This window comes from Stigmatopora argus, chromosome 12 (genome assembly GCF_051989625.1).
Source record: "Stigmatopora argus isolate UIUO_Sarg chromosome 12, RoL_Sarg_1.0, whole genome shotgun sequence".
NCBI classification, from domain to species: domain Eukaryota; kingdom Metazoa; phylum Chordata; class Actinopteri; order Syngnathiformes; family Syngnathidae; genus Stigmatopora; species Stigmatopora argus.
Window position 1 is genome coordinate 6,256,867 of NC_135398.1, and position 24,234 is coordinate 6,281,100.

Below are 24,234 nucleotides of genomic sequence, written 5' to 3' on the forward strand. Positions count from 1 at the left end.
AATGAACTAATTCAATTGATGAAACTTGTTCACTTTTTTTGATAAGTGTAGACTCACTCACTCACAAATTGAGTAATGGAAGGCGAACCAAAGAATTCTGAGGACAAAGGCAAGACGACTTTACTGCGGCAAAAACGCTTTCGGCAAAGAATCGTGATGGATCTAAGTGAGGATGAAAGTCTCCACCTGAGTGATTTGCCAACAAAGACCAACAAATTGCTGAATGAGAATCTCCTGAACCAAGAAAATGAGCAATCTGCGCAAAATACAAGCGATGAAGATCATGAGGACCTCCCTTACGATGGCCACCTTCAAAGTCCTTACTTCAACCCCACGTACAGTCCTCAGATGTGCAAGACCTCCGATGGAAGACAAACAGCCACGAATGAGCATTCTACACTCCACCGTTCCATTTCAGATGCATTTCTTGTAAAAATAGGAGACAGGCGAGAGAATAAAATGGACGAACGCGCTCGAGCCACCATTGACATGAATGAGATGTTGCTGCGACATTTTTCCCAGGAGGAGTTGCTGCAAAGCGGACGGCTGATCGAAGCCGAGACCCTTCCGGAGGTCTCCCTGTTGGAGAGTTCAGACGACCTCCTTTGTAACACGTCGACAAAGGACGACTCGGCGCCGCCGAGTGACATTTCCGAGAGGCCCGCTGTCGAAACTTGTTACAGCGACGGCGCGTCAAAAAGAGAACATTTGGACAAGGACGGCACGTCATCCGGTGGAGATGTGACAAGTGTCAAGGCCCCAACAAAGTGCGAAGAGTGTGAAGTTCCCATTGGGAAGGTCTCACATTTGCGCAGTAGGTCATTCAGTGAGCTCAAGTACGGCCAGGGTCAAGTCCACTACCCGCTCCCTGACTTTTCCAAAGTTGCCCCAAAAGTGAAGATCCCAAAGGGTCCCAGTCATCCAGTTTCGCTGCTTCCTCAAGTACCAAATCCCATAATCCGAGCCCAGTCCTCCCCAGGAATGTTAGAGGTGATCAGCAGGGTCCTGGAGGATTCAGACCTTCATTCTTCAGCCAAGCCTCAAGTCCTTGAGAAGACACATGAGCAGACCAGTCCTACCCTGGTACGTAACTTAAAGGTGCACCTCTAATAAGTCTATATAGCTAAAAAGTCATTTCTATTAGCAACAAATAAAAGTAACCAATAAAATGTCACACCGACACTTCGCCTATTTGCAACTGGTTGGACGTCGAGCGCTGTCAATGGCGCTGAAAGATGAGCATTCTCAGGCAGACTGCAATTTACTGAAATGGATGCCGATCATTAGAAATAGCGGGCAATAAATAAATGATGTAACTCAGGGGTGTCCAAACTGTGGCCCAGCAAATTGTGAAAATATCATTGAATATGGGCCGCACAGAAAGCTTGAGTTCAGCCTCCATTGCTGCAAATCTCAGCCTAAAGACAAGATGGATGATTTGAAAGTATATAAAACACTTTCAAAAAACAACTCTTACTTACAACTTACTCTTTATCTAAAAAAAAAATCACCTATCTGCTTTTGGGTGAGTCGCACAGCTTCATTTAGTCCTTTACTGCCCTCTTGGGGTGAGTATACGCAATCAACTACATGCTTACTTTGCTTCTGTATTATCCCAGAGCATTTTTTTTCCCCTATCTCTAGGCTGAATATGATAAACTACTGGCCAAATATGTCCGGGCTGAGAATCTCATAGACAAAATGAGGTTAGGAACCAATGTAAGTCACTCTAAAATTTCAACCAATCATTATCAGGTTAAAAAAAAGTATATTGTCACATCTATTCTCTTTTCACAGGCCTCCTCAGAATTTTGCATGGAGGCTGACCGGGGAAACTCCAGTGAGGGAAGCCATGTTGAATCTGCACCTCCCATCATTCCTACACTGGGTTTGTTTCTATGCACGACATGCGATATTAAGACGGTACGATGCTTTACTTCACCAACTACGGCCAGAGGATATAATGCACGTTTCCATGGAGACAAATGGGCTCAAATGACACGATACTGGTTACACAAACATCTTTTCTCTGGGCTGCTTAAATTACACTCACGTCACTCACTGCAAATTGAAAATAATTCAAATTGTTTTGCCTGATATGTCCATCCTTCTATCTTTCATCAACATATTTTAGGGAACATTGACGAAAAAGAAAACCCAAACAACCAGAATGAAATGAAGAGCACTGAGGAAGACGGTATCAGTGAGGCAGAAAAAATGGCTGCCGAGCTAAGAGCTGTCATTAGCCAATTTATGCAGTCGGTGAGTTAATTTTTTTTTTTAAGTAATCAATGCAGTACTAGGCAAACAAAGTCATGACAAGGCAACGTCGGTGCAGGTGGACGACTTCAAGCGGGATGTAAACAACATGTCGGTTAGCGTGGAAGAACAGCAAATGGCAAGTTGTCGTCGGGTTATGATCATTTTTGTTGAGTCTCATTGAAATTGGGACTATAGATTGTCAGGAGCTTGATGGAAACTCAGGACCAGTTGGAAAGAAAATACATGAGCAAGAAGGAAGAACACCGAGCTCTGGAAATGCAGAATTATTTGGGCCTGTGCAGAAATATTGGAACATTTGACGCGAACAGGTAAGGAAGCTCTAGCCTTCTTTGTAATTTAATGTATTTTTATTTTTATGATGATCTGCTTTCGCGCGTGCAGGCTGGTCGAAGGCGACATATTCAGGGTGGGGATGCACCTCGAGGATATTAAGGAGATGATTGACAAAAACAGACGTGAGCACATCAACTCGCCTCTTTTATCCACTGCTCAAGAAATAACGACTAAGAGATCCGTCCAATCTTTACCGCCGCTATTGCTCAATAAGGTAAGACAACTTTGGAAAAGAATATTTTCATTCCTGGTTGTAGTAGTATTTCCTTCACCCAAACTGAACCTATCAGGTTTATGAACTGCATTTAAAAATGCAGTTATTTGGACAGTTGTCTCGTGTTTCAGGAGTCAAGTACAAGTTGGACCACTGAATGTTTTAGAATGGAGACAATGGCTGCGGCACAAAAGGAAGACGAGGATGACGTCGGCCAAAATGACGGATTGGAAGAAAGAAGCGAGATCAGAAGTAATGACTCGATGCAAGTCAGCAACGGGTGAGCATGTCATTGTCAAATAGACTCCGTTTGGCCAACTTTAACAAGATTCGATTGCACTCAAACGGAATCATTTTGTATCTTGGGCCACTGAAAAAGCGAATAAAAGAGGAGAAGTGTAATTATGAATGGCAACAAATGGATACAGAGGTTTATTGTATCTCCTGCTATGTAATCAACCCTTTGGAAAGAGAGAGAAAAAATGTACATCAATCAATGTAACTGTACATGTTGGGTCATTTAAGACAAAAATATTAGCATTTGGGATGCAAGTTTGACCATAAATGTGATGTCCACATATGTTGGTTTAAATTAAAATTATGTACAGTATATTTTTTCAATTCATACGTATTATGGTATTTTTTCATGTTTTATAAATACATTCATTAAAAAAAATCAAATTAACTCATTAGCTGCCTTTTAGACACACAGACGTCCAATCTATTTGAACTGAGAGGCTGGCAGCGAATGAATGAATTTGCTGTCAGCCGTCTCAGTACAAATGGATTGAACTTCTACAAGTGATAACCTCATTGAAATCCACAGTTTCTGCGGTGAGGGTTTATTCATTCACTTTTAGTATTGCCGTCAAACGCAATTATTTGTTGACTTTTTTGGCAACGGCAGAGTTTAAGAAGTACCCTATAAAATGTTAAAACGCTTTTAATTTGGTCTTTATACGGGGCTGGAATATTTATAAACATGAAAAAACATGTTTTGAATCATTAAATGAAGTGAAATTGGATGATTTACAGTTACAGCCACCACTAAAATACAAAATAAACTGGGATGCATCTTTCTAATGACACGTGTATATCTTCATATATAATGTTGTCCAGCTTCCCACAGGCAGATTGTCTTTCAAGTTGCCCTCTCGGTGTTCGGTTCCATTGCGGTCAGATAAAGTGTTAGGGACACTGTGCAGGTTTTCCGTTTGCGTGGGGGTCTCAAAAAAGGGACTTCTGGGTGCTGGCGAAGATGAGGACAACTATGAAGACGCTGTCTACTTGGAGGAGATCGCTTGTAGTGGAAAGTGGAGTGGAATCCGTGGGAGAAGGTCAGTCTTGTTAACGTGGAACAGTGGTAACAGTTCATTTCTTGCTTTTCAAGAGGTCAAATTTTCCATTGCAGCGGCACCCCAGATGAAGTTCTGAAAGGGGAACGCCACCTCGGTGATGGCGTCTGCTTGCCCGTGGAGGTCTGTCCTCCGCTCGTGTTTTGGACTTGTTCTCCGTGTTGACGTGGAAGTGAAAGTGAGCACCTTGCTGATTTTGTTTTGTTGGTGCAGGGGGTTGTTTGCAGAGAGACAGACAGTGGATTCGGGAGCTCCTATTTAAATCAGTCCTGTGGAATATCGCAACCTACTCCGACAGTGGAAAGGTATCAGATACTATCAGAAGAATTCCCAACCTCAATTTTCACTTTTGCGCCATCTTTTCCAATGTATTAGTCAGCATTTGACAAATCCCCGGTCAGCCCCAAAAACCAGCCATGGGCTTACTACGTCAGACAGCGAAGGTTCATCTATCCATCCAACGGCTGTAAGCACTTGGCGTCGGGCCTCTCCGGTACAAACACGGCCTGAGACTTCATCAACCACAGTCCAGTTGTGGGTGCAAAATACCGCCAAAGAATCTTCTCTCACACTGCAGGGTGAGTTGATCCCAAATTTTCATCATAGAGGCGATCATTCCATTAAATGTCCATCCCTGATCTGGACAGGCCCACTTGCAAAAGACCACCCCGCTCCCGAAGCCATCCTGAGTTCCCTAATGGACGCGGATCCGAAACGAGGGCATGCGTGCCATTGTAATAGGTTAATATCCAAAATGAACTCCAACGTAATGACTTCCGTCAACTGATGTTAATGGTTTTTTTTTTTGTGTGTGTCCAGTGAGGCCATCCTGGCTTTGCAGGTCCAGGTGTCCAAGCTAAGGAAGGACCTCGAAAAAGGTCTGTTCCAGTTGCCTTATCTGACAAGAAAGCTGGAAGATCTGAACTCTAAATACAGGAAAGATGGTCAGGAGCGGAGAACCACGAATAAAACAAGGAGCCTGCACAAGCCAGCCGGGTAGGAGGTATTTGATTGGGACGTCTTAATTAAACACCTTAATTCTGGGATTATAAACTCTAGCCTGTGGAAGTCATCAAGCAGACAAAGTGTGAGCCGTGGGTTAAGACGAGAAGACTGGATTGTAACAGATATGGATCAGGGCAAGAGCAAAGGTTGTCCACTAGTTCAGAACCGTAAATGAATGTTTTATTAGTAATACTGTAAATTTCTTATTTTTTTTAATGTACTGCCTCAAGTGCAGATAGCAGTGACACTGCTTCCTGCTCCGAGAGGAGGCGGCAGGTTGACGGTCGGCCTGTTGCAGGCAAGAGAGTCATCCGGAAACAGGATTCACAAGGTCAGCTTCTCTTAAAGAGATGATACGATAGAATTAATTAATTAAAGTTAGACTGAATCAAAATGCAAGTCTGGTTTGACGTCAAATTTAAAAACATGATATCCTAAAAGGAAATATTGGTTTCTTCCCTCAGAGAGTCTATTCTTCAAAGACAGATGGTCTCTTGACCCACCTCAAGCCGCCTCGCTAAGACCTTTGCTCCAGGTCAACTACGGCTCCTCTTGCAGTTTACCCGCATGGTAAAAACACTTACTGTATTTTACACACTGTAAGGCAGCCTTAAAATTAGTTTCATTTATAAGGCACAACATATAGGCACTAGTAGTAGTGATAGTAGTAGTGGTGGTTAGGGCTTGTGCTATACATTATACAATACAAGGAGCTTTGCTAAAGGGAATTTCATGCAATGATTAAGCAATATCGATCCATATAGAAGCCGCACTGCCGACATTTGAGGAAAAAAAGTCTATTCATTGCGTCTTATAGCGCAGAACATACGGTACATCACAACATCACCACTTGATTGGTTCTTCTCTTCAGCTACAAAGTAAAGGAAGCGACTCCTCAAGTGAGCAAACATCGCAAGCGTTCAACCCAGTCCGACACGGCCCTGTTGCCCAGCAATGTGTACTTTCTGCACACGAATCCTCGCAACAGGACAGAAAGCCAGGTCTTAACATTAAATCTTCATTCTAATCTAATATGGCAAACAGCTTATTTGCTCCTGTTTTCAAGGAGGAGGAGATGCTGGACCAAGCTATTGATGCCGCACGCCATATGAAAAGGACAACCGACCGCCTGGCCAAGAGATTGACGGCGGATCTGGCCAAAATGCAACCGCTGCCGCGGAGAAATGGACAAAATTCGGCAACATTGCACCAGTTCACACAACGAGGGCATGGGATCGCATGAGACACTTTGTTTTCACTCGTTCGTTCACTTGATGGACAAAAGTCATTTGACTGTCCTTGACAATTTGGGGATAAACAGAATACACAGCTAATCGATTGGGCCACAAGGGTGTCAGACTCGGGTTGGTTCGCGGGCTGCATTAACGTCAACTCGGTTTCATGTGGGCCGGACCATTTTAGATATAATATTTAGATTTCTTTGAATAAATGGATTAAAAGAACTGAATTAAAATCCCTGAATATTCAGTTTTTTTATAGATCTAAAACAATGTTTATTTTACCTTTTTAAAATAGATTTTTAGATGATTTTTGAACTAAAAACACAGAAAACAATGATTAAAAAATTACAATTATTGATTTAAAAGGGGGTAAATCAGGAAATTTAATATACATCTATACTCTTCATTTTAATTTGATCCTAAAACAGAAAGTCGGCACTCATGATTTACTTTCTCGGGCCGCACAAAATGATGCGGCGGACCAGATTTGCCCCCCGGGCCGCCACTTTGACACCTGTGATCGAGACAATGCGCCCGCCACAGGGCTAAAAGCCATAAACCATAAATCAAGTCCAAAATGAGGCCAGCATAACATTACAGGAAAATCCCACGCTGTTCAACGAGTATCAATTTTAGTCCTCCGCTGCCAATTTAACGCATCCAATGGGCACGCTGCGAATACCGAATGTTTTTTCGTTCTGGGTTTCTATTGGCTGGGAATTTGGATTCAGCACTTACGCTGCCAAATACAGTCAATGCTAGAATGTCTTCATTGTTTGTCATGGGAGGTTCTAATGTTGTTTTGAGTAAAAAATAAAAAAATGGATACATCCAAACAACATGACTGAATTGTTCAAGTTGATTCTTATGCAACATAGCATGATATTTGAGACAAAAGATGGATTCAGTATTCTGACTTATAAACATACAGAAATAGTATAAATGAATTCAGAAGTATGGGTATCATTATCTGGGTCTATCAAATTTAAGTAATACATTTTATTGCTGTCCATGAAAAGTGATGAAATGACGATTTTTAACCACACTTGGTTGAATGGACATATTGTACAGATTTTTTTTTACACGAAATATACAATAGCCTCTATTATTCCGTCTTTTGCTCACTTTTCACGCACGGTATTGTCCCGTCTATTCAATGTGTGTAAACGGTGTATGTACGTGAACACACTCAAGTGTTATTCCTTGTTAAGTGTCGCTCAAAAAAAAAAAATACAAAGCATAGCTATAGGTCTTAAACGAAGACATTGGAGGGAATCAATCTTTGTTGTTCTATATAGTAAAATCCCTCAAATAAAGGTTTGTAAAAATAAATCATTAAAAAAGAACTCCAATGAAATTGATTCTGGAAGTGTCATTATCTATATCTATAGTATAACTATATAGTAGTATAACCTGATTGGAAGGGCAAATGCAGTATAATGTTTCGCCCGTGTTTATCACCGTGTTGGTCACATGGGCGGAAATAACGCTCAAACCGATGCGAGAAGACGCAGGGTGACATTTGACGGGCAATGACCACATTTTAAGATATTCCCAGGGGGGATTTATCTAAGCTAACTATGTGAAAATGAGTCATGTCAGATAATGTGAGTATAAAGGCCTATATAAAGTTACAGTCACGTAAGAGAAATGTATATATACATAAGGACAAACAATACGGTCAATGCCTGGGCGTGGCCAGGATGAACTTCTTAACATTCACGATTCATTGTCAATATACGAAAGTTTCACATACCAAAATGGGTGATCGCTCATCCTTGAGATGATAGGAAATGATGGGTTTAAGATCATGTGGTTGGTGGTCATCATGTTGTAGTCAAGTACAAAGAATACAACATTTCTGAAGAAGAAAAGAGTATAATTACTTATGGCGGGCCCTGAATGGAAAAAAAATGGAACTTCTTGACATGGTATATTTCAACAAATGGGCAGTGATGAACTGAAACTGTAGTTTTGTCATTAACGGTAATTAAAAAAATATACATTCCAATCTGGGTAAGAGGAGCTTCCTTCTTTCGCTTGGAAAAGCCACCCAAGAGCCCCTCGGGGGAGGAGTTTCAGCCCCCGGGCTCTTAGGTATTTGCAGAAACAATAACACACCTGTCGGCTCATCAGAGGAAACCAAGATTGAGAAAGACAGAGAAAGATTTGAACTTCCCTCAAGTGATTTAGAACAAAAAAGAGCATCATTCATCTTGCTTTCAGCCGATAAAAAAAGTGTAGATATGGGGAAAACATGGCTGATGATGCTGAAACTCCTAATGGCCGTCACACAGGTGAGTCCTGCGAATTGCTTTAAACAGGTTATCTTTAAAAAGGGGTGGCAAGTATCAAGGTAGAAATATTTGGCGGTGATGGCGAAGGCTTGGCGAAAGAAGAAATTCGAAGTTTATCGCGAGAGACGACGTTCCTCCAAAAAAAAAAGCCATTTTAGCATTTATCGCGATCTTATACGAACTCAGTGAACAGCGTTGAAAAAGCTATACTAATGACACGTTGTTTTGATAGCATAAAAGTTATTCATTTTGTGTTGTACAACAGGTCATAGATTTTTCTCATTTTTGATACTTATAATCCCAGTTTAATGCGCAGTTAAAAAATATGAATATATGAAAGTGAACACACAGGCTTTTGATCTTCACAGTTTTCATCACATGCGTGTATGCAACATCCCCCCCCAACATCCCCCCCACTAGCCTCAAAGGACAAATTCATTCAGAGCTGAAAGAAAAACCCACGTTGAAATCTGTGTTGAGTGAAAGCAATGTGCAGCCGGCTGCAGAGTTTCCCTTCGGATACCAAGGCGATAGAACTCTGACCTTGAAACAAATGCTTCTTTGCACTTATTGATCACAATGTTTTGTTATTTTCAGATATGCACTGCTGAAAATGGTAAAAAAAAAATATTTTTCTATTTTCACAAGTGGCACCTTGACTCCTGCTTTTCCAACTGGCTCAACAATCCAAATGAGCAATTTGTAACTCAATAAGGCCAAACGTATCAAATTCAATTTATGAATTTAGAGCAATGTCATCCTTTCTCCCCCTGAAAAAAAAATATACTTCAAATTTTGTAGTCTATTGGTTTCGAGAGCCCATTAAAGGCTTCGAGTTTGATTTGCTGTTAACTATTTAAATTGTAAATACATTTCAATAAGAAAAACGGATTGAACATAGGACTAAATTGAGTTGAGAGCTCCGTTACACAACAAAAGAAAACTTCCAAGTCAAGGTAGCACTAGATGATATATATTGTCCATTTGTTTTGGCCCTCTATAACACAGATAATGATCTGATTCCTCCAGAACTCGCCCTTTCTGTGTTCACGGCGACATCTAAAAGCATGATCGTAAGGTGGACGGCGCTTACTGACGCCACCTCCTACAAAGTCACGGCAACAGCCCGAAACTTGACACATCCTTCGTCTTTTTCTTGGTTTGACGGTGCCTCGCTGATGGGTTCGGTCAACTCTCTGACCCCAAACACTGTCTACACCGTGCGATTAGAGGCCATGGATGAGGCTCTCAATGTTCTGAGCGCTACTGAGACCGAGGAGACGACAGGTCAGTGAACGCAGCGCGATATGTTCTGCTCCGTCAATACATTTGACGTGATAACCAAGTATTGTACTGGTGGGAACCCATGCATCCATCGCAACATACTACAAATTGTGGTGCAAGGGCAACGATAACAACGATGTCATCATAAAGCGATACCAAAATGATCAATACGTCAGCCAGGAATATGAATCTACTGTCTTGACATCTTTCCATTCATCATTAGCTCCTGAGGTGCCAAGAATCGTACAAGTCTACTCCAAGCACAGTGACAGCATCACAGTGGTGTTCACAGAGGTTGCCGGAGCAACGGGCTACAGCATCAGAGTAGAGTTGCAGAGCGCCGAGATCTCTGAAACCGAAGTGGACAGCTCCCCGGCCACCGTGGTTGGACTTCGGCCGTACACAGACTACAAACTGAGCGTCATGTCCATCAACTTGGGAGGGCGGAGCCAACTGTCATACCCCGTCAAGGCTAGGACAGGTAGCAATAAGATCATTGTTGTGGATAGCAAATGGAACTCATGGGGTTTGAGTCTGGGTTGCTTCAAGTATTTTACCTTTTTTTTCTATAAACATTTCAGGTTAAAAAAAACATTTTCTCTCCCACTTTTCCAGATTTTTTTATAAATTGAAAGACAGATTTGTGGTATATTTATGTACAATATGTATATAGTGGTGTTACTTTCAAATTACGTTTCAATCAAGTCACGTCGCTCATGGTAATTTTTGTCTAACCTTACGCTTTGTTCCACTGGGCTCAAAAATCTTACCATTAATTTAAATGGTGACTTTGAATGACCAAACCCTGCAGCTACTACTTTCTATAATTCAGCCCGTTGTGCCAGTGGTGAGCGCGTCGGCCTCACGGTTCTGGGACCAAGGGTTGGATCCCAGGTTCGTCCTCACTCTGTGGAGTTTGCGTGTTCTTCCCGGGCTTGCGTATGATTGATGACCATTTACAAGCACTCTCATTTGGGCAGACTTGCACTTCCGAAGCAATTCACTCAAGATCCTAATCTGCGAACGAAGACTAGCAAAGTGTCGTCGCCGTAGAACAATGGCTTGTCTCACACCGCCGGCCATAACAGTGTTTGGTTTGACTCCTCATTGTCATGGACACGGAGCTTTGCGGCTTACGCAAAATGGCAGAAACTGTATCCGTTCAATGAATGGTGGTGTTTTCATCAATTGAAAAGAGAAACCATGAGAACAAGGTGCTGTCCACTCCTAAGGGAAAATGCATTGACATTTAATAGCGGGCCTGCTTTTCGATCTCTTACAAAACAACATACGTACACTATTTGTTGTCTATCTTCTTCTATTTTGTACGCAGTGGTGACGGCGCCCGATTTGAACACCGCCTCCCCCGACAACGACACCATACTGGTCACGTGGTCCCCCGTCGAGCATGCCGTCACTTACGCGCTCTGCGTGATCCGGCAGGGCCGGAGTTCTCGGCTCAAGGTCAACACCGCGGACCACAACGTGACCTTGGGCGACCTTGAGGCCGGGACGACTTACTGCATCAAGGGTGAAGCCCGAGATGCCGAAGGCCGCGCTGGCGATGACCTCACTGTGTGCCAGATTACACGTGAGGGACGGGAATTTGATTTTCATTCTGCATTTTGGTCACGTCTGCTTCAGAGTGATTTTGAAACAGAAGGTCTGGCAGTGAATGAGAAGGTTTCAGTGCCACTGACGATGGACGAAGTCGCGCTGTATGGTCGTGTTCCCAATACAGTAGAAACGGACAATAATAACATCATTTTTTTCCTCACTTCTTTTAAAAATATCCCTATGTGTAGCTTAACAAAGTTTTCAGGCGACCAAGTGAAATATTTTCCATTCCAAAGTTAACAGATGCTCTCATTTCGTGAGGGAGTGTCTTTCACCCATTTTAAAGTAGGGGTGTGTAAACTAATTTCATATGCACGCAACAGAATACTAATGCTTCAGACACCGAAAAGATATTTTCCGATATTACAACGTCTGCCACCATTCAATTGGATTCAAAAATCACCGAAAAAACAACATACGTACACTACAATGTTTAGCATGGCAATCAATTTGATGGGACCAATTGCTCCATCAGTTTCTTTAGACAGCAATACGATATTTGCCAAATTCACTGCTACTCCTTCCCAATTCAAATGGATTGAACGTCCATCGCCGTCAATGCCATCCAATTTATTTCTCTATTCATTTCAATTGGTACAAAAGGTCCTGGAAGACCCGCTTTGACCCACTTCCAGTTGATTCAGGGTGAGAACCTGAGCATTGCTGTCTTTTGGGAGTCGGCGCAAGGAGACGAAGACTACGTGGCTCGGACCGCCAACGGCCAAAACTGTACGAACACGGGCAAAGACCACTGTTACATCAGTCCGGCGGGATGCAGTCAGAATGATTCCATCTCCATCACGGCATTCAACTCAGCTGGGCCCAGCTGGCCCTCACAACCACTTGACTACATCACCTGTGGGTGGGACTCCGCCACGCCAAAGCGCATGCTACAAAATGCAACGCACACTGATTGTCCTTCCACGTGACAGACCCGTGTCCCCCCAACAACATTTGGGTGGAGGAAGCCAAGGCGGACGACTGCTCGGCAATGTGGGCCGAAGTCCCGCTGGTTGAATTCTACACGGCTTACGTCAAAAGGGACGACGGCGCCGAGAAGTTGTGCAACACCACTGGAACCGGCTGCCGTTTTCTTTGCGTTTGTGGTTACACCTACCTCATCAGTGTTTTGGCCTATAACCGCGCCGGCGCCAGTCCCTTTGCAAATGTGCACAACTACACGACCAGTAAGAAATCAAAAACTACTCTTTCTGGAAAGTATCGGTCACTCTTAACTCCTGTCCTTGCAACAGTTCCATGCTGCCCAGATGGCGTTTTAGTCAAGTGGCCTTTGACAGAAACCCTGGAGATTACGTGGTCACCGGTCAAAGGGTCCCAACTTTACCAGACAACAGCTAAGCAAGGTGACCGGGTCATACGCTGCGATGACCCGCAAGCGGTCTGCGTCTTGTCAGATTTGAGGTGCAACAAAGTTTACGCTGTGGCCGTCACTGCGTGCAGCGAGCTACGAGGGTGCAATAGCACTTGCTCGGCGCAGACGCTTGAAACAGGTGAGAGTTTGCATTTTATAGAAAACAAACCCAAAATAAGAGTTAAATCCAGAAGGATGTTCTCTATTCAATCATGACGACGAGAGCGATTTTGGGACAATCATTCGAATTAATGTAACATACAGTATACATTCAATACGCGCTGTTTATTCAATTGAAACATCACACTGTATACCTAGGGACATGAATCACAGGTTCATTTAGTCACTTTTACATTTAGGCAATGTTGTATATAGTCTTTTGAGAAGCTTAACATCTCTTTACAGCTCCGTGCTCTCCAGAGATTCAGAACGTGACGCAATTCAACCAATCCTCATACAGAGTCCACTTCACCACTCCAAACAGCCAAAATACCGAATACACAGTCACTGCCGTGGGCCGCTTCGATTCCCACACTTGTCACGGAAAAACCACTTCCTGCATGCTAACGCAATTGCCGTGCGGTTCTACGTACCAGGTCACAGCCGTGGCCGTTACGATGGCAGGACGCAGTCTGCCCGGATACAGTACCATTTTAGAAACAGGTACGACACGACCATTGGACCAAAAAAAAGCCTTCATCCCATTTTATTTTGTTTAAGGTCCTTGTTGTCCAGAGTCTGTAAACGTGAGCCAGGTCACGCAGGCCGTGACCAAGATGACCTGGTCGGTGGGCCACGGCGCTCGCTCTTTCGTGGCCACGCTTACTTCCACGCGGGGACGCGCCAAATGCCACACTCTGGACACCCATTGCCTGATGGGATGCATCAGCTGCGGTACCCACTACAACGTCACCCTGGAAGCCATCAGCAGCACCGGACACACGTCCCGGTGCAACTATCACGGGTTCCCGTCAAGTGAGGACGGAGTCTTCTTGAAAACATTCGCTGGCATTGACGGCGATAGACGTCTTATCCATTTTAACTGGGATGACTGGATGTCTAGCGCTGTCAATATCAATTGAAAATTTTTTTAAATCCAAAAGTGCAAGCGTACTTTTAGCTTAAATGTGCCTTCCAATGGAAGGACTTACAAGTAGAAGTCAGCAGCAAAACAAATTGTTAATTGACAAATGATAATCTGTATTTACATGATTAGTACCAACATTAACTTCCTTTCTATCAGGCGCCTGTTGCCCGACGAATATCCAACTTTATCGCTGGGCCAACAACTCCCTTCGGGTGTACTGGCATTCCTCTCGGATGCCTCAGAACCAGGAGTACACTGTAGAACTGTACGGGCCAGCCGCCAATTACACCTGCCAAGCCGCACCCAATGGCAAATACTGCAACATTCGGGAAGAGACCTGCGGGGACGTCTACACGGTGGTGGTGGCGCCGATTGGACCCGATGGAGTTAAAGTCCACTTTTGCCAGCAACGGACGTACTCGGGTCAGTTTCAACCTTCGGCGCTATTGACGGTACAGACGTCCAATTCATTTCAAATGAAAAAAAGTTATGTCTAAAGAAGACTAGGAATGTTATGAAATTGTAACAGAAAAAAAACCTTTAATTGCGGACCACACAAATCAGATAATTTCCTGGAGAATTTTACTGATTCAGGGTGTCCCCCGCCTACTGCCCATAGTTTCCTGGGATAGGCTCCAGCACCCCCCACGGTCCTTGTGAGGATAGGCGGTTGGGGAAATGAATTTTTATACTCACTATTAGTCAGTTGACCAATAAAGGGTCAAAGATCTTAAGTGTGAACTGTAGAGACCAGTCTCTGAAATGGTTTTTACTTCAAAATATGAAAGATTTATATAAAAAAAAAATAAAGGAAACTAATAAACAGAAAGGACAGTATTCACTATTAACTCAATAGCATTCATTGAAGCCAATGGACATCTAATTAATTTGGACAGCGACGGAATGGACGTCTATAACAAACGAGTAAACTTGAATTATTCATTTTTATGTTGTCCATAGTTCCCTGCTCAGGATTCAACAGCGGCATCGGTGAGTACCCTCACCGACTCCTAAACCCACTACATGGCTTTTCCAGTAACACGCCGTCTCTCATTAGTGATCTCTCGGGGAAGAAGCCTAAAATAAAGGTCGGTAAGTTTCACACAAACCATCTTGGACGACTAATGTAACCCTGAGACCAAAGCGCTGATTGTTTCACGCGTGAAAGCAATTTATAAAAGCGGGACGCGGCTTTTGTCGCGCTCGGCAACGTGATGCGCTCTCTCATAACGGCGTCATAGGCGTCCATAAAACCGAATCGCCCGTGCCCCGAGACGTCCCGTAACAATAGAAGCCGAGGAGAACAAAGCTGGAGTGCATGATATTAAAAACAAAGATGGCCTCTTCCTCACATACCCGTGGGATTTAAAGTCCAACAACGGAACTTGTAAATGTGATTCAGGTAAAAGAAGCATGCGAAGGTGTTGCCGAAACGTGACGCGTTAGCGTTTGGGTTGTTAGATGATAAGAACGTTGATGTAGTATGTTCGGGCCCCAAGTACAATACAGTTACAGTACGATGGTTACTGAGCGGGGGGTGAAGATACATTAACATCAAATTTTGTGTTTTTAACCCGCAGGGAGCCTTCAAACGACATCGTTACATGGAGAAGGACTGTTTACGTTCAGTGTGCACATGTAGTCTACCTGGATGGAATATCATACTCCTTTTTTAGGAACAGCATCAAAAATGCCATTTGTATGTTTTTATAAATCTCACTGATGTCAAACTCTTGATGTTTTTCTCTTTTTGGGCGGAAGGGATGGCTAAAATTATAAAATTAAACGGACGTCCATGACATGTCAGCTATCATCGTGACTCGATTAAGTGTATATACGTACTTAATATTACTCAAGGGGACAGATGTTTATTTATTAGAGGTACAATATAAAATGAAAAGAGAAAACTACTATTTTTGGTCATTAGATAAGAAATAAATACTGTCCCGGCTTTTCAATGAGTTAAATGAATTCCATATAAAGCGTTAACTTGTTATACACAAATTTAAGCGCATCTTTATCATATTTTTAACATTGTTTTTAGAAACTGTAAAAAAAAATACATAAAAAACACAGATCTCTATTATGATGCACAAAAATAGTAATATACTTGCCACCATTTGTAGTGTTATGTTTATGTAACCTGTCTCAATAACAACGATACTGCGCTGCACTAGTAATATTCCACATTTTCAAATTACAAAACTTGAAGGTGTCCTTAGGTCATTTGTAAATCCCAACCCCACTCCTCCAAGAAACAGTAAAAGGATCAACTAATGAAGTAGGTCGGGCGGGATACATGCACACTGCCCCTGAAAAGGCTATTATACAATAATGCAATATGACTTAGCATTTCCAAGTAAAATGATCAGGAAGAATGTAGCAGGACACCTAGCATGTCAATACAAAAGATGTGTATAATGTTACAAGTGGATTAAGTAAAAAAAAATTTTTTTCACATAATGGTAGCCTTGCATCAAAAAACTGCTTCACGTACTAAGAATAACTATTCACAGCTTTCATAAATATAAACGGACTGGATTTACAAAATGGTTATATACCTACAAAATGAATAGAAATAGTATGAATGGAAGATTGGGTGGAGAAGTGAAAGTGCCCCCCCGCCCCGCCTAACCATCCCATTTGTTTCCGTCTCATGGTAACGGAGCCCAAAGGCATCCATCCACCTGTCCTGGTTTGGGAGGCCCTGATTGGTTCCCACAGAGTTGATTATCTCTACTTGGTCTGTTAGGATTTCAGAGAATCATTCAGAAGCAGTGAACATTTTGGATAAGATGTGGGTGTTTTTTTCCGCCGTTCTATTATCTGTCACACAGGTAATTGGACTTTATTCTGTCTTTTTTTTAAATTCTTTTTTTTCCCAATTTCATGTTGTTTTGCCACGTTAACTAATACTGTTCTTTTCCCTAGATGCTACAAGTTTTGGCAACAGGTGAGTGTTTAAAATAATAAGCACTTTGAAACACCATGATTATTATTATTTCAATAATTAAGCTAAAAAAAATAATGATTAGTATTAACAGCAATAATAAAAAAAATATGGACGAATACCAAAGAACCTGACTTTATAGCCCTTAATTTATCACTAGTAGACGTCCAATCCATTTAAACTGAGATTGTGGCAGCGAATGAACATTTGCGCCATTCCTCCCACTTGTGATTGGACTCCGTGTTCCGTCAATGCCAGCTAAAGACTTTAATGCTATTTTGAAGACACAAACGATTCAAACGTAGTAGTTTTGCTGTACTATTGATTTATCTACTCTTCATGATATACTGTTCCACATAGTTGAAGCAGCATTCAATTGAACTGCTCTTTACTGCCATTTTCCCCAGGATGTAATATTGTGTCAGTGACATCCCCTTCAGCATCATCCCTGGAGATCCAATGGCGTGATGACAATGGCGGTTCCGTCTATTTACTGGACTTACGAGTGGTCAACTCCACCAGTATTGCCCCCGTGGTGGTGATGCCGTATCCACCCAGCACTCAGAGGCTTATTCAGGGTTTACGACCCGGCCACGCTTATATAGTCACGCTCAAGGTTTTTAAGTTTTACACGGTTGTGTGCAATGACACTCGGCAAACTTGGACAGGTGATAAGATCTTTAACCAGACATTGGTACTATCACAGTTCCTTATATTAAAAGTCCTTCTCCTTCTCCACAGTGCCTGCCAAATCCCAGATCACATATTCCAGAGCTATTTCCAGTACTTCTATAATATTTGAGTGGTCAAGCGTATTTGGAGCCGAGAGCTACACCTTGTATGTAGAAGAGTTGTTCAGTATCCCCGTGAAGAAATACAACCACACCTTCACGGTTTTGAGCGGACAAACAGATGGCCTGACTCCGTCCACGACGTACAACTGTTACATTTACGCCTCCAACGCAGCCGGAAGGGGCGCCAGGAGTAACATCAGGACAATCACGACGTGTAAGCTTTAGCGAAAAACAATATTTCGATTCACGTGCACGCCAGTAACCTTTTTATTCCGTCTTCCCAAGTGGTGGAGCCACCGACTGCCGTCACTCTCGTCTCGACGGGAAGGAACTCGGCTCTAGTGTCGTGGGATTCCGTGTACAAAGTCTTACTTTATCAAGTGACCGTGACCGACGACGATCCCAGCAACACGCCTGTCGTCAGGAACACTTCGTCAACATTCATGCAGATCAATAATCTGGAGCCTTGCTCCACCTACACAGTGGGCATATCATCGGTCAATGTGTTCTTGGTACCGGGGGAGTCTTCCAACGTCACCCACACCACCTCCAGTGAGTATGTCATGACGGAGGCGAGAGACGGACATTTTATTCGCTGCCAAGTTCAAAAAGATTGGATGTCTATCATTGATCAAGCGATTTAACCTTCTAAGACCTGGCGTCTACATGTGTGGACATCACATTTTTGGTTGTCGCAAGACTACAATGTTAAATTCTAGACTACAAGGGCCTGGGCCAGGCCAAATCAAGAGCACCTCTGCTGGTGGTAGCCGATTAGTGCACTGTATTTTCCAAATGAACGGATAATAACATGCACTCGGTACACCCCTCGTTGTTCAACAATTAACCAACAACTATCGCAAAAGGGGTTCAATCAATTAATATTTTTTCTACAAAGTATTTTGCAACTGCCCTAAGAATCAAGATGTCCCTAATTGCTTTGAGTAGCATTTGCGATCTTTCTTTCGTGGATCCATTGAAGATCCTCATGCGATATCTGCTGTCCAAGTAGCAAAACAAAGACTAACAGATTTCCCTCTTCTTGTTTAGCCATTAATCCAGTGACATCTATCGAGGTGGACTACAGCTGCAACAGCGGCACAGTGACAGTAACATGGGACTTGGCGTTTGGCGCCAACTTATACCGGGCCACGGCTGTGGACGGCACGGGTGCATCCCTCAACTGTACTTCTGACTCCAATAGCTGCCATATTGTCATGCTTAAGTGCGGCGAGAAGTACAGAGTCCACGTGACGGCAATATCAGACGACTGTGAGAGTATCGCCAACACCTCCACCCTGTTCGAGACAGGCGAGTTTGCCTTCCGCGTTTACTTTGTTACTAAAATGGATTTTATCCTCTGATAAGTTGGCCCACTGGGAGGCTCTTTCACTTGCTCCTATTGTATCCCACAATCTTTTCTCACAGACACACCACACCCTCTCATTCGTTACTAAACGTGGACACTCAATACCTTAAAAATTTGAAGGTTTTTTTTTTTTTACAGTCAATTGAAGTAGGGGAATATCTCAAAAGGTCGGTTATCCTAAAGTCAGACTAAGATACGCTATTGAATATATTCGCTATTATTCCGTCTCCAGTGCCCTGCGCGCCGTACCACACTTCGACTAGCCACGACTGCCCCAGCAATGTGATTCTCTTCAGCTGGGAAAAAACGAACAACACTTTCTACTACGTGGCATTGGGCGTAGACAACAACGGCCAAGTGACAGAATGCCGGACACAAGACAGCTCCTGCTTTTTTACCAATAACGGCTGTGGGAAGTTTTACACTTTCACCGTGTACGCTGTCAGCTCGGAATGCAACAGTGAAATCAGTCAACCAGAGTTTGTCCGGACATGTGAGTATCATAGGCTGAAGGGTTTAGAATTGATTGGCCATGATAAGTCTGGGAACTGTATATAACTCCATCACCCTTCCCTTACAGCTCCTTGTCTTCCAACAAATATTAAGACTGCGGCAGAGTGTCAATCCGAAGCCCTGATCACTACCTGGGATTCAGCCGCAGGAGCTTTGGCCTACACCATAGAAGCACAGGGCAATACGGGAGAAATCTACAACTGCACCTCCTCTTCCAACAGCTGTGCCGTGACCGGTGTGCCCTGTGGTGACCACCTCAGTGTGTGGATCATCGCCTCAAACGACAATTGCTCCACGGACAGGGTTCTTGGAGAGGTTGCACAGACTGGTATGTGCTGGCTGAGTGGTATACACGTTGGGTCAAAAGTTTCTTAATGGGTTTTGGACTGGACATTGTGTTGGTTTAACCTTCTAATCCGACTTCTTGATATTCCAATATGGCATTTGGGACAAAGAAACAATGAAACTGAGGTTTCTTATCTCAAAGTAGATTTTCTATGGCCATGGGTACTCCAGTGTGAGGGGAAAAATATACACATCCGTAATAGCAACACCCAAAAGCCTACTTTAGTTTTGTTTTAAGGAGGAAGCGTTTTCAAATTGAACATCAATAAACAAGAGTCCCTATGTGAATCACCATTAGCAGGATAAATGACAAATGAGTAAATCTACAGTATTTCCAGTTTTACACTGAGCTGATTTGTTATTTTCCATCACTCCAGTTCCTTGCACCCCCACTATCGTCTCGGTATCAACCGACTGCAGCCAAGACTCGGCAGAAATCACCTGGACAACGAGCGTCGGTGGCATATTTTACAGCGCAATCCTTCAAGATTTGGATGGAAACTCACACGACTGTTCTTCACTGGGCACGCAATGCGTAGTGGAAAACTTACGATGTGGAAGGAATTACACGGCCCACATTATCGGGACTAATCTCAAATGTAACAGCAGTGCAAGTGACGAGATTGCTTTTACCACAGGTAATAATTGACTGTGAATGTAGCAGTGAAAAAAGAAATACAGAAAACATGGCATTTACCTTTCACTCTCTTCTTCATCCTTAGCGCCGTGTCCTCCTGATAACATCGAAGCATTCAGAGATTGTGATGCCAACCACGCTCTGATTGTCTGGCAGAACCATCTGCCAACAGGCAACTACACTGCAACGATAGAAGACCAAAATGGAGTTCAACTCACCTGCAACAGTGACACTGTCAACAACTGCAAAATTCCTAATCTACCTTGTGGGAAGAGATATAATGTTACAGTTACCAACAATGATGGAAGCTGCCTTTCTACTTCCACAGCAATCACAATGGACTCGGGTACTACAGAATTTGCTTTTTGAGATACGTTTCTCCTGTACTTGCTCAAAGCTGTATTTAATATCATCTTTAATAGTTCCGTGTGGCCCAGAGGATGTCGAAGCCGATATAAGATGTCCTTCAGGCGAGCTGATATTGACCTGGAGCATCCCTACCCCAGCAGACAACTATACAGTCACCATTTCTAGAGGGTTGGGTCAGCCCATATATTGCACCTCCACAGAGACCCAGTGCACCAGCGGAGAATTGATCTGTGGAAGCACCTACTCTGCGACCGTTATAGCAGTCACCGGGTCGTGTCAGAGTATGCCCAGTAACGAGATCGTCGTGCAAACACGTAAGAACACGCGTCATGCTGAGGGAAACTTAATGTCAGTTGCGTCTTACAATCAAAAGACTAAAAAACGCTTATATTTTACAATCCTTTTGGAGACTTTGTGAGAGGATATGAACAGTAAAATCAATAATGAAAACAGATCTCCTTCCATACATCCGTGTAAACCATTCTTGTTTCAATGTTTCTTTTTTTTTTTATTCAGTGCCGTGCCCCGCTACATCTGTCATTGCTGAGTCGCTGTGCGCACCGGATCCTGTTACTGTGCAATGGACGGCCAGTGACAGTTCCACATCTTACACTGCCGTCGCAGTGAGCAGTGCAGGCTATTCGTCGCAATGCACCACCAATGAAACAATGTGCTACTTCCATGACCTTATGTGCGGGGAGGTTTACAACATCAGTGTGGCAGAAACGAGTGAAAACTGCACAGGTCTCCAGGGGGACCCCGTGACCCTGTACACAGGTAACTCTCTTTTGACTTCCAGGTCTTTGAGATTCGCGACACTCACAGATTCACTGGTTCACCTCCTCCAGAGCCTTGTGCCCCCACCAATGTTTTTAGCCAGCTGGACTGCATAGCTCACACCTCTGATGTGTGGTGGGACTCCGATCCAAATGCGGTGAGCTACACTGTGACAGCCACCAGTCCGGATCAGACGCTCACCTGTGTTAGCTCAACCTCTAATTGTACACTAACGGACCTGCGCTGCGATCACTCCTATGCCATTTTTGTGACGGCCACTGATGGCAGCTGTGTCAGCAGTAACAGCCTCTCCATCTGGCAAGCACCAGGTAATGGATGGCAGTTATTGTACTACTTGAACATCCGCAGTTACTTGGTTCTACCCACCTAGAAAATTGAGTCTCGTGTACTCTCGTATTTATCTTAAATCTCACGTACAAGTTGTTTCCAATTTGTTTGATGGCAAGTGCACTCGTGTTTTTATGATCTTAGTACCGTGCGCGCCAGAGGGAGTCAACACCACCATGTACTGCAGCACCAATGATGTAATGGTCAGCTGGAAAAACTCTTCTTGGCCACTTAACTACAGTGTCAGCGCCACACCTCTTTCTGGAAATATGACTTCAATCACTTGCCAGACTGACACCACTTACTGCACTCTGACTGGCCTTCAATGTGGGCAGACTTACAATGTGTCTGTAAAAGGTTGCCATGGCGATTGCCCCGGAGCATATAGTGTTCCACTAACCATCATGACAGGTATTGCAACATGAAATTTAATTGTAGAAAGATTGGGGAAATGACTTTGAATAAGCATCGGAGAAAAAAAATGCATTGTATTTTGGTCTCTCCAGTTCCGTGTGCACCTGTGCTCTTGGAAGCAATGACAGATTGCACTACCAACTCCATCGGGGCCTCCTGGAATCCTTCTTTGGGCGCAACCTTTTATACGGCAACTTTGACGGGACCAAATGGCTTCACTGAAACTTGCCAGACACCGGACACTATGTGTTACTTCAGTAATATTCAGTGTGCTACACAATATACCGTTAACGCCACAGCACATGACCACTACTGCTCAAGCACCTCCGTTCAGACGACAGTGACCACTGGTACTTTTGAAAATTGTGAGGCTCAATGCGATTCATTTCACCGAATCTAACAATTTACCCTTCTCATACTTCATCCTCAAGGACCATGTGACCCAGTCAATGTGGCTGCTGAGCTCCAGTGTGGGTCTAATTCAGCTGCAGTATCCTGGAGTGCCGGTGCTGGGGCCACGGCATACACTGTTATAGCTAACAGCTCACAGCACCAAATATCCTGCTCGAGTCAATCAACTTCCTGTCAACTGGATGAGCTGCAATGCGGGGTGATGTACAGTTTGATCGTGCTCGCTGACGATGGTCAATGCAACAGCACAGGAGGTTCACCGACAATGTTGATGGCAGGTAGTGATAAATTCATTGAGATTGCAAAGGCCACAGTGGTCGCCGGAACACGCTGCAAAGATTTTAGGCTAACCCTTCTTAGAATGAAAACCACACTTTCATTTTTTCCCAGCTCCGTGTGCACCGTACATTGAGACTAGCACTCAAATCTGTGGCGCCAATTCCTCCTCCGTGTCCTGGATGCCCACGGCTGATGCCACACTTCACGCGACCGCGACAAGCGGCCACTCCGTTTCCTGCAGTTCAGTAAATTCATTTTGTGAGCTAATGGATTTAGAATGTGGCGAGACCTACACGGCCACGATCGTAGCCAAGGGAAGCCAATGTGATAGTTCTCCTGGAGAAAGCGCTAACATTACCACAGGTAGGTGCATTGCACAGGTCCATCGATTGGATTTTTGCAGATATTCTTCAACTTGGTTTCTATTTGTTGGTTTACAGCTCCCTGTCCGCCAGCATCGGTTTCCAAGCAGTATGTGTGTGCCAACAACACAGCCTTGATTAGTTGGAGCGAGACTTCTGGGCATCTCAGCTTCCAAGCAGAGATAACTGGACTTGGCTACCTGGACAGTTGCAGGACTACAGATACCAGTTGTGTAGTTCATAATCTTCCTTGTGGCTTGGAGCTTGATGTTACTGTCCAAGCTGAGGGGGCAGAGTGCAATAGCACCCCAAGTGCCTCTCAATCACTCCAAACAGGTAAGTAGCCAGATATACTATAAGAACTACATTTTACAAATGCACCCAATCTTAGGGATAATTCATTTAGCTGTTTTTCCAGTTTGTCTGTCACTTCCCCCCCACATTTCTCACAGCCCCGTGCGCTCCAGAGAACGTCAGCGCCGCATTGATATGTTCCAATCACTCTGCTCTGGTGTCATGGGTGGGAAGCCACACCGCTGTTGAATACACAGTGACGTCTACTGGCCAAGATGCACACA

The 24,234-nt window shown here is 43.7% G+C and overlaps 3 protein-coding genes across 6 annotated transcripts in view; 2 read left to right on the forward strand and 1 right to left on the reverse strand.

Annotated features, from left to right (window-relative positions):
• gpsm2 (G protein signaling modulator 2) overlaps nt 1–24,234 on the reverse strand; it is a 45,254-nt gene that overhangs the window by 8,824 nt on the left and 12,196 nt on the right. For all 4 annotated transcript variants that reach the window (XM_077615220.1, XM_077615219.1, XM_077615218.1 and 1 more), the window contains exons 2-3: nt 20,757–20,877; nt 8,188–8,292 (exon numbers count right to left, since the gene is read on the reverse strand). In XM_077615220.1, the coding sequence (XP_077471346.1) occupies nt 8,188–8,292; nt 20,757–20,803 (152 nt within the window). In that variant the 5' untranslated portion in view covers nt 20,804–20,877. The remainder of the gene's footprint in view (nt 1–8,187; nt 8,293–20,756; nt 20,878–24,234) is intronic.
• aknad1 (AKNA domain containing 1) lies at nt 71–7,034 on the forward strand. Its single transcript, XM_077615460.1, has 19 exons — nt 71–1,083; nt 1,645–1,719; nt 1,798–1,888; nt 2,135–2,262; nt 2,339–2,398; nt 2,458–2,591; nt 2,665–2,830; nt 2,962–3,110; nt 4,036–4,167; nt 4,242–4,308; nt 4,399–4,490; nt 4,561–4,763; nt 4,833–4,926; nt 5,005–5,181; nt 5,245–5,336; nt 5,408–5,521; nt 5,655–5,760; nt 6,062–6,191; nt 6,257–7,034. The coding sequence occupies exons 1-19, from the start codon at nt 76–78 to the stop codon at nt 6,431–6,433; spliced, it is 3,195 nt and encodes a 1,064-aa protein (XP_077471586.1). The 5' UTR covers nt 71–75; the 3' UTR covers nt 6,434–7,034.
• On the forward strand, nt 9,781–15,174 carry fndc7a (fibronectin type III domain containing 7a). Its single transcript, XM_077616096.1, has 11 exons — nt 9,781–10,015; nt 10,236–10,493; nt 11,346–11,603; nt 12,233–12,487; nt 12,562–12,816; nt 12,883–13,140; nt 13,407–13,664; nt 13,722–13,976; nt 14,245–14,511; nt 15,049–15,078; nt 15,146–15,174. Exons 1-11 carry the CDS (start codon nt 9,796–9,798, stop codon nt 15,172–15,174), a joined length of 2,343 nt encoding a protein of 780 aa, XP_077472222.1. The 5' UTR covers nt 9,781–9,795.

Bases quoted from the DNA above. Each gene is read 5' to 3' on its own strand.
- aknad1 (XM_077615460.1), top strand. From the start codon at position 76: ATGGAAGGCGAACCAAAGAATTCTGAGGACAAAGGCAAGACGACTTTA. The intron at 4,168-4,241 runs GTCAGTCTTGTT...TTTCCATTGCAG, and splicing joins AGTGGAATCCGTGGGAGAAG to CGGCACCCCAGATGAAGTTC. The intron at 4,927-5,004 runs GTTAATATCCAA...GTGTGTGTCCAG, and splicing joins CATGCGTGCCATTGTAATAG to TGAGGCCATCCTGGCTTTGC.
- fndc7a (XM_077616096.1), top strand. From the start codon at position 9,796: ATGATCGTAAGGTGGACGGCGCTTACTGACGCCACCTCCTACAAAGTC. The intron at 10,016-10,235 runs GTCAGTGAACGC...ATTCATCATTAG, and splicing joins TGAGACCGAGGAGACGACAG to CTCCTGAGGTGCCAAGAATC. The intron at 14,512-15,048 runs GTCAGTTTCAAC...TGTTGTCCATAG, and splicing joins CCAGCAACGGACGTACTCGG to TTCCCTGCTCAGGATTCAAC.